At 44.0% G+C, this 13,470-nt stretch overlaps 1 protein-coding gene across 9 annotated transcripts in view; it reads right to left on the reverse strand.

Moving 5' to 3' along the window:
- SPAG9 (sperm associated antigen 9) overlaps positions 1-13,470 on the reverse strand; it is a 104,815-nt gene that overhangs the window by 39,586 nt on the left and 51,759 nt on the right. For all 9 annotated transcript variants that reach the window (XM_090059413.1, XM_090059409.1, XM_090059410.1 and 6 more), the window contains one exon: positions 9,082-9,235. In XM_090059413.1, coding sequence (XP_089915539.1) covers positions 9,082-9,235 — 154 coding nt within the window. The remainder of the gene's footprint in view (positions 1-9,081; positions 9,236-13,470) is intronic.

Here is a 13,470-nt window from a genome sequence, read left to right on the forward strand (position 1 = left end):
CTGGTTTAGTAAGTCGCGGTATCGGCAAAACAATTAAAAAATGAGGGGGGGAAAAAGATGCACAAAGAAAACGAACCAAAACAATTATTTTCAACACAAAAACTAGATTATGTAATTCTAATATTATAAAAGCCTTAATCTGCCTGTCTTTCTGTCCGTCTGTCCGTAACAATTTATTCGCGCTCCGATTGGCTGACTGAACCCGAGTAAGTGTTCAGACAGGAGGGGACGGCGTGGAGGAGCGCCGCCATGATGGCGGGGACACAGGGAATGGAGCCAGAGAGGTGGGGAGGGCAGCTGTCCTTGCCCCCCAGCCCTGCTCACTGCAGGTGGCCACAGTGAAGTGTGGGGGGGAGGCGGTAAGGCCACCAGAGCTGATCTCACCCCCCCCACCCCCGCTCCTTGGAAGTGCCCAGGAGTGGGGGTGGAGCGGGATCAGGACGCTGGGGGGGGGGGGGGGGGGGAGTGAGGCCAGGCACACCCCTCCCCACCTCTGTCATCACCATCTGCAGAGCCAATGCAGCAGTGACGGGGGAGCAGAGGAGCGGGCCCTGGCCCAAAGTTGGGGGGAGGAAGGGAAAGGAGCAAGCCCAAGGGGGGGAAGGCCGGCCCGCCACAGCAGGGGGAGGGCAGTGGGCCTGGCCCGGCCCAAAGTGGCAGCGGTGCGGGGAGGGAAGCACTGAGCCTCCTCCCCACCTCACGCCTGGGCCCAGTCCTCCCCCACCGGGTGGGCCCAGGCACGCTACTCCTGTCCCCTCCCCAGCTGCGGCGAGCTGGCTTCTCCCCACTCTCAGGCCCACTCCTCCCATCCCCCTGCTGCTGCAGCAGGAAGGGGGGGAGCGGGCCCAGTCCCCAAGCAACAGGAGGGAAGCGGGGAGCAAACCTGGATGGGGGAGCACAGGGCTCCCTCCCCACCCCCCATCATTCTTGACCGACAATTGGCTAGCATGATCATATAAACACAAAGGCACCATCAGCCTTCAGATAAGGGCTCCAGTTTGCTAATTAATATAACATTCAAAGATGTTAAAGGTATGCAAAGGATGTCAACAAATGCATTTAAGTTTGTACCTCCCTGCCCTCTCTCCCAGTACGTTTGTGCATCTTTCCTGATGGTTATAAAATATAAATGCCCAATGAGCTCCAAACGTCCCCAAAAAATCGTTATCTGAAAGGACAGTTCCAGTGCGGTTGCCAAAACTCAAACCACACAACAGCTATAAAAATACAGAATTGGCTACTGCTTCCTGTTAGTCTCCCCATTACATCTCACCCTTCCTGCTTAATTTAAACTTAAATGGGCATTTGACCTAGGAAAATAATGTCACTGGATTAGACCAACCGCAGCCAATGTCAGTATTTTACCTCATTGCCAGCAATCAGTACTTGCGGTTTTAAAACCAAAAAGTCCATAACAGGCAATTAATGCAGTAATCGCAACCATGGAAACCATTTTCTTACATCCTGCAAGAGGATCAATATCCCTCTAATACTTTTTTGTTAAGTACCAGCAGAGTAGAGTAGAAGAGCAGCAATGTTACATCACGGTCCATACTCAATTTGGATACACGTTCACACGCTGGTCCCGAGGGGTACAGACTTAAGTCTCTCCACTACAAGCAAGCTGCCTTGGCATTCTCGGTTTTTAGTCTGGGAAACCAGTTTTATGCACTACTGTGTTTGCTCCAGCCAAGTTAATTTACTTCCTTGAGCTGCTGCACGGAACTATTTTATCTCTGCTGCGGACTAGACCAGAACGGTAAGCATACAAATACTGCGGTGCATACACCAGTCACGTAGGCTTCATAGCTAGTGTCCACCCTGATACCACTTACCTAAGCTACGTGGGAAACACAGGACATAGGACCGGAATGGCCCCTCGTGGGTCATCTATTCCAAAACATCCTGAAGAAGGTGTTCTGCATTTACCTGAAATGAACTTCCTATTTTAAAGTTAACAAATTTTCAGTATAATTTACTATGCCTCTCGACTTGGTTTCACTTTTTCTTCTTTCCAACCATCGTGCCTTTCCTTCCTCGATGTTTTTATTACAGATGTTCCTGGATTTGCTGTATGCTGTTTCACTTCTCTTTGTCCCCTACACCCCTCTGCTTTCCCAGCAATGTGTACTACTATGTTACATATTCTATTCTACCTTTGCACAAAGCCTCTGGATCTTTGACTGCCTCCCTTTCCTCTCCACTATCTAGCATCAGCCTGTACCACTGTCATCCCCAACGTTGCCTTCTGTACATTCCCTCTTACAGACGGAAAATGGGGTGGGGGGAGGAAAGCGATCCCCACCCAAACTGCACAAGGGTCAGTACATGCTAAAAAAATTGGCCTCCCCACCAGCTGGTGCTTAGATTTTTACCAGGATCCTGCTCAGAGCCCCCATCTTTTGCAGCCTTCCCCTAGTAAGTGTAACACTTGAAGTCTTCTCAGCAGCAAGGGAAGAACGAGGGAGTTCTAATCCCCCATTCCCAAAACCTCCTGGCTGCTGCAAGTGGAGGACATCCTCTGCTGAGCTCCTTCTCCAAAACCCTCCAAGTCCTTTAATCTGCCCCCACTATTGCTTACACCCATTTCCCGTCAGCAGCAGCATGAAATTACCCTGATCCACAGTATCCTTAGCAGAACCAGTCATATCTACCAGAGGATTATAAGAAGGCTGGCATAGGTACTGAGGCTGCCTGGCTGAAGATTTAGACAGACATTGTTTTATTTTTGCACTCAGTTGATGGGAAGGAGTCCTCTTCCCCAGAGAAAAGCAACCCTGAAACTTGCTTTTCCAAAACTTAACAGCTTCTGCCCCCAGGGGAGTGGGCTGGTCACAGAATTTCTCGGATCTCAATAAATACTCATTTAACACTTTTAGGACCTTCCCTCATTGATGACTTCTAGTAATTACTTCCCAATATGAGCTTAGGCAAAGATTTCATTCTGCCGAGTTACACGGATAACAGAAAATTGATACACGGATAACAACGGTACTGTCAAATTCTGATGGGACACTGCTGTCGCTAAGGTCTTAAAAGTTTTGCTAGGAAGCATCAGCACCGCTTGGACTGACATACAGTAACTCCTCCTTCACAGCAAATATGAAAAATGCTGATTCTTTATCTTTTGTCTCATACAAAGCCAGCCAACTGGAGACTTTGCCATAGCGTATTTAACATCGGGATTATTGGACATCTTCAGAGGAATTTTAAAAAGTAAACTTATGCCTAAATTCCTTCTGACATCTGAGCTGAAGATTAAGGAATTATAGTTGACAACTGAAGTCCATTTTCTGAAAGATGCTAAATGCTTAATTAATAGCTGCCTTTAGAAATGTTAAAGTTCAACCACTGGACAGTGATTCATACTTCAGCAAACAAACACTGCAGGGAAGCAACTGTGCTCTTACCAAGGGAATCCAGAGCTCACCCACATAGGGAATAAAACCTCAATATGAATGTTGGCTCTGTTCACACATTTCTCCATGTTTGTATTCTGAACGCATCCACTGAAGAATGCAGTGCGCTGACCGCTGACTTGAGCACACAAAAAGCCCAAAACAAATAGCTTGACTGCCCAAAAAAAGTAAGTATGAATAAAAGAGTCTCTTTGAACTGAATTCGAGGTAACTGTAAAAAAGAGGGGGACTTAGTTAAAGTGTCTTCACAATTACAATTCTACTGCTCTGCTATAATTACTGAGTGTCTAAAGCTTGCTTTTGGAACTCATTTTAGTATATATCCAATTACTAACATATGCTCCAGAAATTGAATGAGTTAATGGGAATTACACTTAACTGAGCAAATTTAAATGTTATCCCCCCAAATTTTACAAGTTTAAAATTCAAGCTATGCTTCAAAGACTATGTTTCCACAAGACTCTCCATGAAACCTAGTTAAGTGTTTAAAATTAGGTCACTAATTCTGCAGAGAGCTAAAATAGCAGTTCCGATACAACACTACAGGAGAAGAACATGATACTTAACTGCTTCATTATTTCAGTGGCACTCGGTACTAACTACCGCACAAAGCTCCAGAACATGCAGAAGTCCCAAATGGGTTGCTGCCAGACACCTACGTTCAGCAATATTTTTAGATGAAGTGTTGCGTATCACTGAAAAGCTACTTCAAGAATACAGGTGCAGACGCTTCAAACAGAGCAAGGCACTGGTAAGATACCTTCGGTTGGAAACTGAAATTCAAATCTTAGACAAGAGCGTGGTATAAAAAGGCATTTCCCAGAGCCATTTATTAAAACACTGGCTCAGCACTGCAAAAGATTGAGATAAGCTTTCTAAGCTGTTGTTCTTACAAATTTAATCCAAACCACCAGACTGAGAAGGTACAGAGAACATCAAAAATTTGTAGCCATTTTTAAGCCTGCATATTTAAAAGGAATGTGTGACAAGAAGCCCATTTAAAAATGCCATGTACTGTTTTCTGAGAGAATTAGAATGAGATAAGAAAACCTCAAAAACTCCTCTCATTCCTAATATCATGTGGCTCTAGTGTGTACTTCAGCTAAGCAACTCTCTCTAAAAACTGCCATTTTTTATTAATTAAAATGGGCATGGGATAAGGAATATGGGAGATTTTAAGATGCTCTTAGCCCAGCACCTGAGCAGCAAAGTTTTTGAACTAAATTTTGAACTCAGATACCAAACTACGGATGTGAGCCGTCAGACCTGATCCTTCCTTAACAGTTATCACTTCCAATATGTAACAAAAAGGTTCCACCTGCGTTGGTCTGAAGAGCTCCTTCCAAACAGCGAGAAAGGCTTATTTCTGGGAGCCCTTACTTTGGCACAGCTCCATCAGGCAAGCCAGAAGTGGTGGTGGAGGGGTTTTGTTTTCATTCTGTTTTGTCTGAATTGATGCCATAACAGAGGGAGCTGCTCCTGTTGCGATCGATAATGCCAGTTTTTTGCAATCAGGTAGCCCGGATCAGAACAGGAGCTCCCAGTAGGGAAACACTGGAGTGGGCCTTGGCCAATCTGGGTTTTATTCCTGGCTCTGCTGGGTGACCCTGGGCAAGTGATGACAGCTCCTGGGGCTTCAGTTCTCCCATCTGTAAAATGGGGATAACGAGGATACCTCCCCTCCTCTGATACACAAGCACTACATAGGAACTACATTATTGGTTTTTCTTGTCACTGATGGTGCATTTGTTTCTAGCTGGACTACTGATCATCTCAAAAGGTTTTAGGAGAACATGTGCAGGACCTGCCTTGTTGTGTAGATCTGTTTCTAATGAAGAATGTGAAGGATCTCTCTGGTCAGCCTCTTGCTTGAAGGATAAAAGGATCAAAAAACAGCTGGGGCTATAAACGTCATTACTGCCCTTTGGTTTCACATGCTACAGTAATGTCAGTCCTTGTGCATTAATGTAAAAGCATGGTTTCTCTAAAAGTGCCAGAATGTTTTACTTCATTATTATTTTTACTTTAAACTTTAAACATACAGTTTTCAACTAGAGCCCTCTGGATAAACGCTGAAATGCCCAATACATCTGGATAAAATATCAGCGACCACAAATGTTACCCTACAGCAACAGTGAATACAAAGAGATTTACAGACAACATCATCTTCCAGTAAGAAGGACCATTTGTTATGTCCCACGGCATCTCTGAAAATAAATTAAAAGCCACGAAAAGGGGCATGTGAACCCCCCTCTCCTCCTTTTCACTGCTTTTCAGAAGGCAGAGTCTGATTGTTCCCCACAACTGGGAAATAGATTTATGAAAACCCCACAACTGTCCCAAGGTTATAGTAAGGACTCCTTCAGAGCTCAATGGAAGGAGATAGAAGTTTAATCACATGTGCTGACCAACAACCAGTAGGGACATAAAACACCCAAGGACAACATGATAATTTATAGGAGGGCTGTGCAAACATTTTGAAGTGGGGTTGATACGCTGACATTTCAGTAGTAGAGAATTTGAGCTGCAGCATAAGCAACATGCTTTTCTCATCAGGAAGAAAGATGCAAAATGCACACTAGTTAATAATGCTCTCCCCTTGCAGCTGTAAGACACGGGGCTTTTGGGAAACCTTTGCAGTACTGAAGGTGCAGTATAGCAAGGGGTCTAAGGAACAGAAGTCATGTGGAAAGAGGCACGAGAGGAAACAGAGGTTGCAAGTTCAGCGCCTACAGTGAAGTGTCCAAAGAAGGGGAGAGATGTGGGGGGCATTACCAAGTCACAAACACCTAACCTCCAAGCTCTTTCCTTGCTTCATTCATTCATGGTTTGGGATACCCCATATTTCATCACTCCATACAGAGTTTTCACTCAAGGACTTCAATTATGCTTCAGAGGTCCTCCAGAGAGAAGCAAACTTATACAGATGAGGAAATGGAAGCAGGAAGCCAGAGGTGACTTGTACTCTGTTAAGAAGTGCTGGCATTTATGTCCTCATCTCAACTCAGTGACAACACAATTGTATGAACTTTCCAATCGATAGCTGGATTATTCCTGGCAAGTGGAACCAAGGGTAGAAGAGTGGTCAAGAGCAGAAAGGCCACATACATATGGCTCAAAATCATCAGTTTGCAAGCCAGGCATTGTGTTGCAGGCATCCCGACTGGGCTTGCTGACCAACTAAAAGAAAAAACCCAACCCACACCAGACGGCTGGACTTTTTACCCTTACAGAAAGAACAAGATGACCGGAAACAGATCACGTCAACAAGGAGCTACCTAGCACAATCCGTATTTGATTGAAAAAAAAAAAAATTAAAAAAAAATGAAGGATTCTTTTTTCTTAGGCTACATCTGCTCTTAACTTCATCTAAGTTGGAATTCAGCAGAGGGGAGGAAGGGGCAGGAATCATCTGCACCCTCTCCACATACAGCCTTCAAGGGGCCTAAAAAGGAGCTTGCTTCTTGTGACTAATTACAAGGCCCAAAGAGAACACAGTGCATGTCTCTGAAGCAGCTTCTTAAGCTGAATGCACCCAAAAGCAGGTAAAAACAGAACAGTTCCTGAAACACCAGCACAACAGGGACTATCACAAACCCTGTGACCCACCTACCTTCTCCCTGCCTATCACGCAAAGGCAACTGCAGCAATTTTATTTTACATACGAAAAGATACTTCTAGGAACATATTTTAGCTTCCTTTAATGTGTTTTAGCAGCTGGAACTGGACAGCACCATGCAAACAGCCTGCTCTCTGGAGGTCTCCAAATGTACTGACCAGGGTTTAGCTACTGCTGGATCTGTTCCCCTGGAGCCCTGCAGCTACTCCCAAGTATCCAAGCCAATGAGTCTCTCCTACGGAAAGTACAAATGGAAGAGCTGTGCTGCAAGTGTATGCCCAATGGCACAGCCAACTGATTCCTGGATTTGCTATCAACCACCCTGCAAATTAGTGAGTTTCTTTGATAAATGAAAGACAGAGGCGAGACAAAACTTTTATAGGCAAAGACTTTGCTTTCTGGATTTTACAATTTCCTTTCTAAAACCAACTATATTTGGATTTGTCCTCCTAGCGAGAGTGAGCTATTTTAAGTCCGCCAGATCCTCTACTGAATAACAAACTGCATCCTTAATAATCTGCGATAATTTCTTAATTTAGGTTCTGTACATATTTTCCATTTTACCCTAAAACAGAAAACAAGTGTAAACTCTAAATTCAGGTTCTTTTTAACAGTGAAAAACTATTTTATCTGTATGCAGGTTAGAGAAGGAATTCACAACCTTCATTTACTGCTTGTTGCTTTAAAGCTGTGGGCTGGAACAACACAGCTCTGGTCTGACGCAGGCTGGGTACCTTCCACAGCACATTGTGTAGGGGAGAAGCAGCGGGGTGGGGAACAGGACACACGACAGGGTAAAGAAAACAGGGGTAGTCCCTGCACCTGCACTGGGGCCAAGCAGCTGGGAGCACCACCATGTCATTTCTCCCAGTCCCCTACTTCCCAGCTAGAGCATGGGCACGGCTCCCAGCCAGAGGGGAGCTATGCTGGGGCCGCCAGGCAGCTAGAAACTGTCCCTGCTGCTGTTGCTATTTCTGCATCGTAGCTGGGAGCCCCGGGGAAAGTGGTAAGGGGAAGCCCAGGGATGTGCAGGCTGGATCTGGCCTGTTGGCCCCATGTTGCCAACCTTTCTTTAGATCAGGGGCTCTCAAACTTTTTTGGGTCAGCGTACCCTCGGCGGCTGGTTGAGAAAACAGAAGTCCCCCGGCAGCCAGACGAGTGGGGGGTGGGATGGGGGGGGGGGGCGAGAGGATGCATGGCAGCGGGGTGGTGTATCCCCACCCCCACGCAGCTGATCAGTGAGTATATCAGTGGCACAGTGGTGGCAGAAGTGATGGCAGCGTAGCGGGAGACGTAGCGGCAGCAGCACCCACTGCCGAGTACCCCGAGGCCATCCCAAGTACCCCTAGGGGTACGCATACCCCTGGCTGAAAACCCCTGCTTTACAGTATAAAAGAACTTCTTTCCATATTGACTATATGCAGTAACTATTGACTGCATTAAATTATGTGGCTTTTTGCTGAGTTAAAATGTTAACTATTGTGCTATTTTATTTTGGCATGTCATTTCAAATAAAGAACACCCTCTCCCTCTCCCCCCCCCATCCCGCCCCTCTGCGCTTCAGGCAATGTTTTTATTATTCTTACTTGCCTACAGTAATAGATTTTTGATCTAATGTGCGGTGGCCTTATAATAAAGATCAACATGATCAGAAGACTAGAACTGATTTGGAAGTTTCCTCCTTATTCTTGGTGAATATGGTCATTCAGAAGCAACAGGGTGTTAATACTGACCAAGTAATTACGTTCTCTATTGCAGACAAGGTTCTTGGGGTAAATGCGATATATCTTTTATTAGACTAACAAAACAGTTGGAAAAAATTGTTCCTTGCAAGTTTTTGGGTACAAACACCCTTCTTCGGGCCCAGGGAAAGGAACAGATGTAACCGGAGGGAACTTAAAAGCTTTTTTTAAAAAGCTTTAAAAACTTAAAAGCTTTTCCTCTATCCTGTGTATTCTCAGGAATGATGTACTACATACATTGTTTCAGAAGGGCTTCTCCTAACAGGGGGGAAAAATAAAAGCCTCTGAACCAAAGGCTTACCTTTAGACTGGTGTGAGACCGCGGATGACTTAGCTCGTGGAATTTCCAATGCTCTGACCCAGGTGTTTCCCCTGCTTCTCTCTGAGCCTCAGGCGTGAGCAGTGCGTCTCCCGGAGGTAATGGGAAGATGCCCAGCGATATAGGGCGCTCTTTTCTGTTTGAAAACCAAACAGTTTTTTTTAATTAGCTTTGATTTCATTTAATAACTACCTGTATAATACCTGGAAGGAGGAAGACCCAAGAATTTCGATTAAAAACCACATACTACATTTCCCATTAAAGAATATACATGCAAGCATATGCAATTTTCACTATTTTATACCACAGTATTTCAGATCACTCATGCATTTCAATTAATTATGAAAAACAGTAATTGACTTTTTTTTTTTTTTAAAAAGCAGGTTTTAAAAAAAGCTATGCTAAATACCTGTTCCACCCAAATATTTTTTTATTTACTAAACCATGAACATTTGACAAATTTGTTTCTCCTTAAATCATACAAAACACCGGCACTATAAGTCTCATTCATAAGCCAGTTGTGAGCTCAGCCTGCCATAAATAATCACATGATTTTCTATAATGAAGATCTACTGAATTTTGATGAACCTATGGCTTTCCCATTCATTTCAAAACAAAGAATGCTTAGCGTCACATCTAATCCAGTCTTACTTTTGCAAAAACAGCTTTTCCAATTTAAGCTTACAAACTGTTTTGTACAGTATTTTTCATGCCAACCATTATCCTAGTTAGCAACAATAATGCTATGATCAAACAATTTTCTATTTGATGTGCACAGATAACTATGATTCCTGAATAGGCTGGAGAAAACTTGAAACCTGAAGTGTGAATTTAAATGATGTATGTACGGTACGCAGATACAGATGACAGGAACTACAGAGAAAGTTTCTGCACTGAGACTACTGATGCATTGAAAAAGCAGGTAGCAGGCTAGTAGGGAAGCGTTTGGGAGAAAGAGGAAGTGCTCTGTCAGATCAGCTGGAACAAGTTCAAGGTTGGCTTTGGGAAAGAAATTAAAAATAAAAAACAAGAAAAACCCCAAACAAACCTGAGCTGAGTCCCTTAAACAAGGGAATGGAGAATGGTGAAGTTTTATTTCTTTGGACACACAAAAAGGAAACATTGTCTTGAGATGCCTAATGGTGTTTGGGAGCTCAGAAGGCTTTACTGATTGAGGGCTGCAACATGTAAGTTAAGAAATCAAAAGGCATGGGATACGCATGTCAAGAGGAGGTATGGCATATAACAAAGCTGGAGAGGAAACTGTAGGCAGGCTGGGAAACAGCATGAAAGAACAGTAAAGCTACACAGAAGGAAGGGAGGGTGCTTGAGGCAAACAGTCTTGCCCCAAAATAGAGCCAGCTTTTGGGGACAAGGCACCTTCCCACTATAGCTCTCTCCACACCACCAATCCGAGACAAAGACTAGGGCTATGCGAAGCTTTGGTCCCCGATTCAATTCGGCGGAGATTCGGCCCAATTCGGCGACTGAATCTCTGAATCTGAATCAAATCAGAGGACCCTTTAATCTCTCCAAACCGAATCAGAGCCCTCCGAATTGATTCGGACATAGACACAGCTTTAAATGTTTTTTCTACGTAGCTCTAGGTAGCTGGTGGCTCGTGAGTGGTGCGATGCTGGGGTACATGGAGCGTCTCACAGGAGCGCAGGTGGCTCCCCAGCGCGCTCAACAGCAGACCCAGAAGTGGACCAGAAGCACTTCTGGTCCACCAGGGAGCATACGGACCCCCCCCCCCCCCGCCCTGTACCTTCCCTTGGCTTGGCAACTGGTGCCTCTTGGGTGTGTGGGGGGCACCCAGGGTCCTCCTGTGGCTGACTGCTAAGCTGAGGGGGTCCCCAGTGCACTCCCCAGCAGACCTGGAAGTGGACCAGAAGTACTTTCGGTTCAGTGCCAAGCACATGGAGTCCCCCCACCCCAGCAGGACACTCCGTGTGCCCCAGCACTGCAGCGATCACAAGCAATACTGGTACCTCAAGGTATGTAGAAAAAAAAACATTTAAAGCCGTGTCCATGTCCAAATTGCTGATTCTCCAAATCAGCATCAAATCTTCACCTTCGGCCGAAACAAATCAGGTACAGCGATCTGAATCGAATCACTGTCCCCGATTCAGGCCAAATCCAAAATCGAATCACTGTCCCTGATTCGGCCCGAATCCAAATCAAATATGGCTTGCTTTGTCACCCCTAACAAAGACCCTTCATAACAGCATAGATTGGCTACTCCGCAGCCACAGACAAACCAGCAAGAGTAACTTAACTGTCATTAGAGAACAAGCAGAAGTAAAAAGATTGGGAGAAAAAGGGCTCCCAACTATCCCAAAACACTGGGTATACCTGGAGAACAATCCCTTGTAATATTTTTGAGGCGTTGGCTGTTAGGCATGGCAGTGAACACACACACACACACACACACACGAAAACTGGTAAAAGCCACCACATCTGGGTGAACCCAGAGCACCATACTGTTGATCTTCCTAAAATCCCAAGGCGAGTCTCATGCCCAGTGAGGAGATCACAATGAACAAAACAGATGTTTGGGCTGAGACAAAAATGTTGTTCAGAACCATCTGCCGAATGGCAAAGCCAGCTCTGCGAAAGAAAAGCATCAGTCAGACTGCAAAACACTTGATCAGGTAAGGAGCAAGGGAAGCAGGCCCGATGCAGATACACAGGCAGATATGCACTGCTGCTGAAAGTAACACTAAGCATAACCAAAAGGAAGAAGGGTAGAGAAAGTGAACCGTGCTATTAAGAAATAGCATCCTGAGATGCTACTGCATCCTGAGAAAACCTAGAAACAGAACTTAAGGACTGTTTTCACAGCAATAAATGAGATGCAACTTTATATTACATCTTTGTAAAACCTCTTCTTTGACCCATCTAAGGAAGCCAGAATTGCAAAGGCTGCTAAGCAAGACCTTGGTTTAAAACTAAATGAAGCCTATGCAAAGCCATATGCTTCCAATACACAAGCAAAGAAAAGTTGTGACAGCAGATGAACTATATGCTACACAGACCAGATGGAGTAGAGGTTTCAAAGGCGATGCAAGTGTAGTAAGTTTGATTTGTGCAGAAGTAAAGATAGTTGAGAAACGCTTGCTCTCAGGGCCGGAGGCACAGCTCCTTTGGAGAATTTTTACTATGGCATTCTAATGAGATTAAAAGGGTATACAGCTAATTGATGTAAACTTTTTTTTTTGGCACCAACGTATGAAGGATGAAGCAGTAGGAAATCAAATCTGCATAACTAAGTATATACTATAAAAAATAAAGATTTTGGACCAAGAAACTAGTGCAGAGGAGATCTTAGGCTTTTTACTACAGAAGCTGGTAAAAGGGGCCAAATAGCAGTCTATCTTTAATACAGTTAAGCAGATAACATGAAGCAAATAAAAACCTAAGAGGTCAAAGCCATAAAAAGTCAGTACTGCTGGAGGGCTTGTGTATGTTGGAACGCCTGGAACTTAATCAGAAACGCCTTACTAAAATAGTTACAAAACTAAGCACCAGTTTTTTTCCTACAAGGGAATCCCTGAAATCAGTAATTATTTTTTAGCTAAAGGTCCCATAATCCTGGGATCTCTAGATGCACATGCACTGGGTGCATGTACGCTTTTCAGCTTTCAATTCAACTGATTTTTACATCAAAGACATCCAGTACCAGAAATCAAGCTGAATCCATTCAGTTAGAAAGGGAAGGGCAAGTGGGCTCAGTATGTTTCTTTAGGGGTAGCCTAGAAAGTGACCCAGATATATTTCTAGGTTATGCTGCAAAACATTTCTCCTTTGCAGCCTTGAGGAGGCTTGTTCATACATGGGAAAAGGATTCTTCACGTCCATGAAAAATATTAGACTCACATTTTTTTTTTTAAAGGGATGTTCAGTTGTTTTAAACTGGATGGTCATTTAAAAAAAAGTTTAAAGTCATCTAGGGTAAACATACAATTTGTATGCAGGCCACTGAGGAAACACCCCAATGCATAAAATTGAAAAAAAAAAAATCAATTTATAAGGCGGCCTAGATTTCCCCACATTTATATGCAACTCCATAAACATGTCTACTTGTATTGAAAAAGTGGAAATTCTTTCCCACTCAAAAGTGTACTCACTTATTTTTTTTCAATACAGGATGGTAAAGCAGATGCTTTTTTCAGTATTCAAAGAATACTCAACTATCTGCCATTATGCTTAATTAAAATAGGACAGTACCTCCAAGCCACAGATCAAGGAAATACGGCTAAACAGATGCTTTTAACAGTAACCCACTGAAATGACATCAACAGTATTTTTGGAACCAAATACTCTGCACTAGATCCTTTTGATTGTGAATAGTCAAGTCAATTTAACATT

This window comes from Crocodylus siamensis, chromosome 8 (assembly GCF_052110815.1).
Source record: "Crocodylus siamensis isolate JL-2025a chromosome 8, ASM5211081v1, whole genome shotgun sequence".
Classification (NCBI taxonomy): Eukaryota; Metazoa; Chordata; order Crocodylia; family Crocodylidae; genus Crocodylus; species Crocodylus siamensis.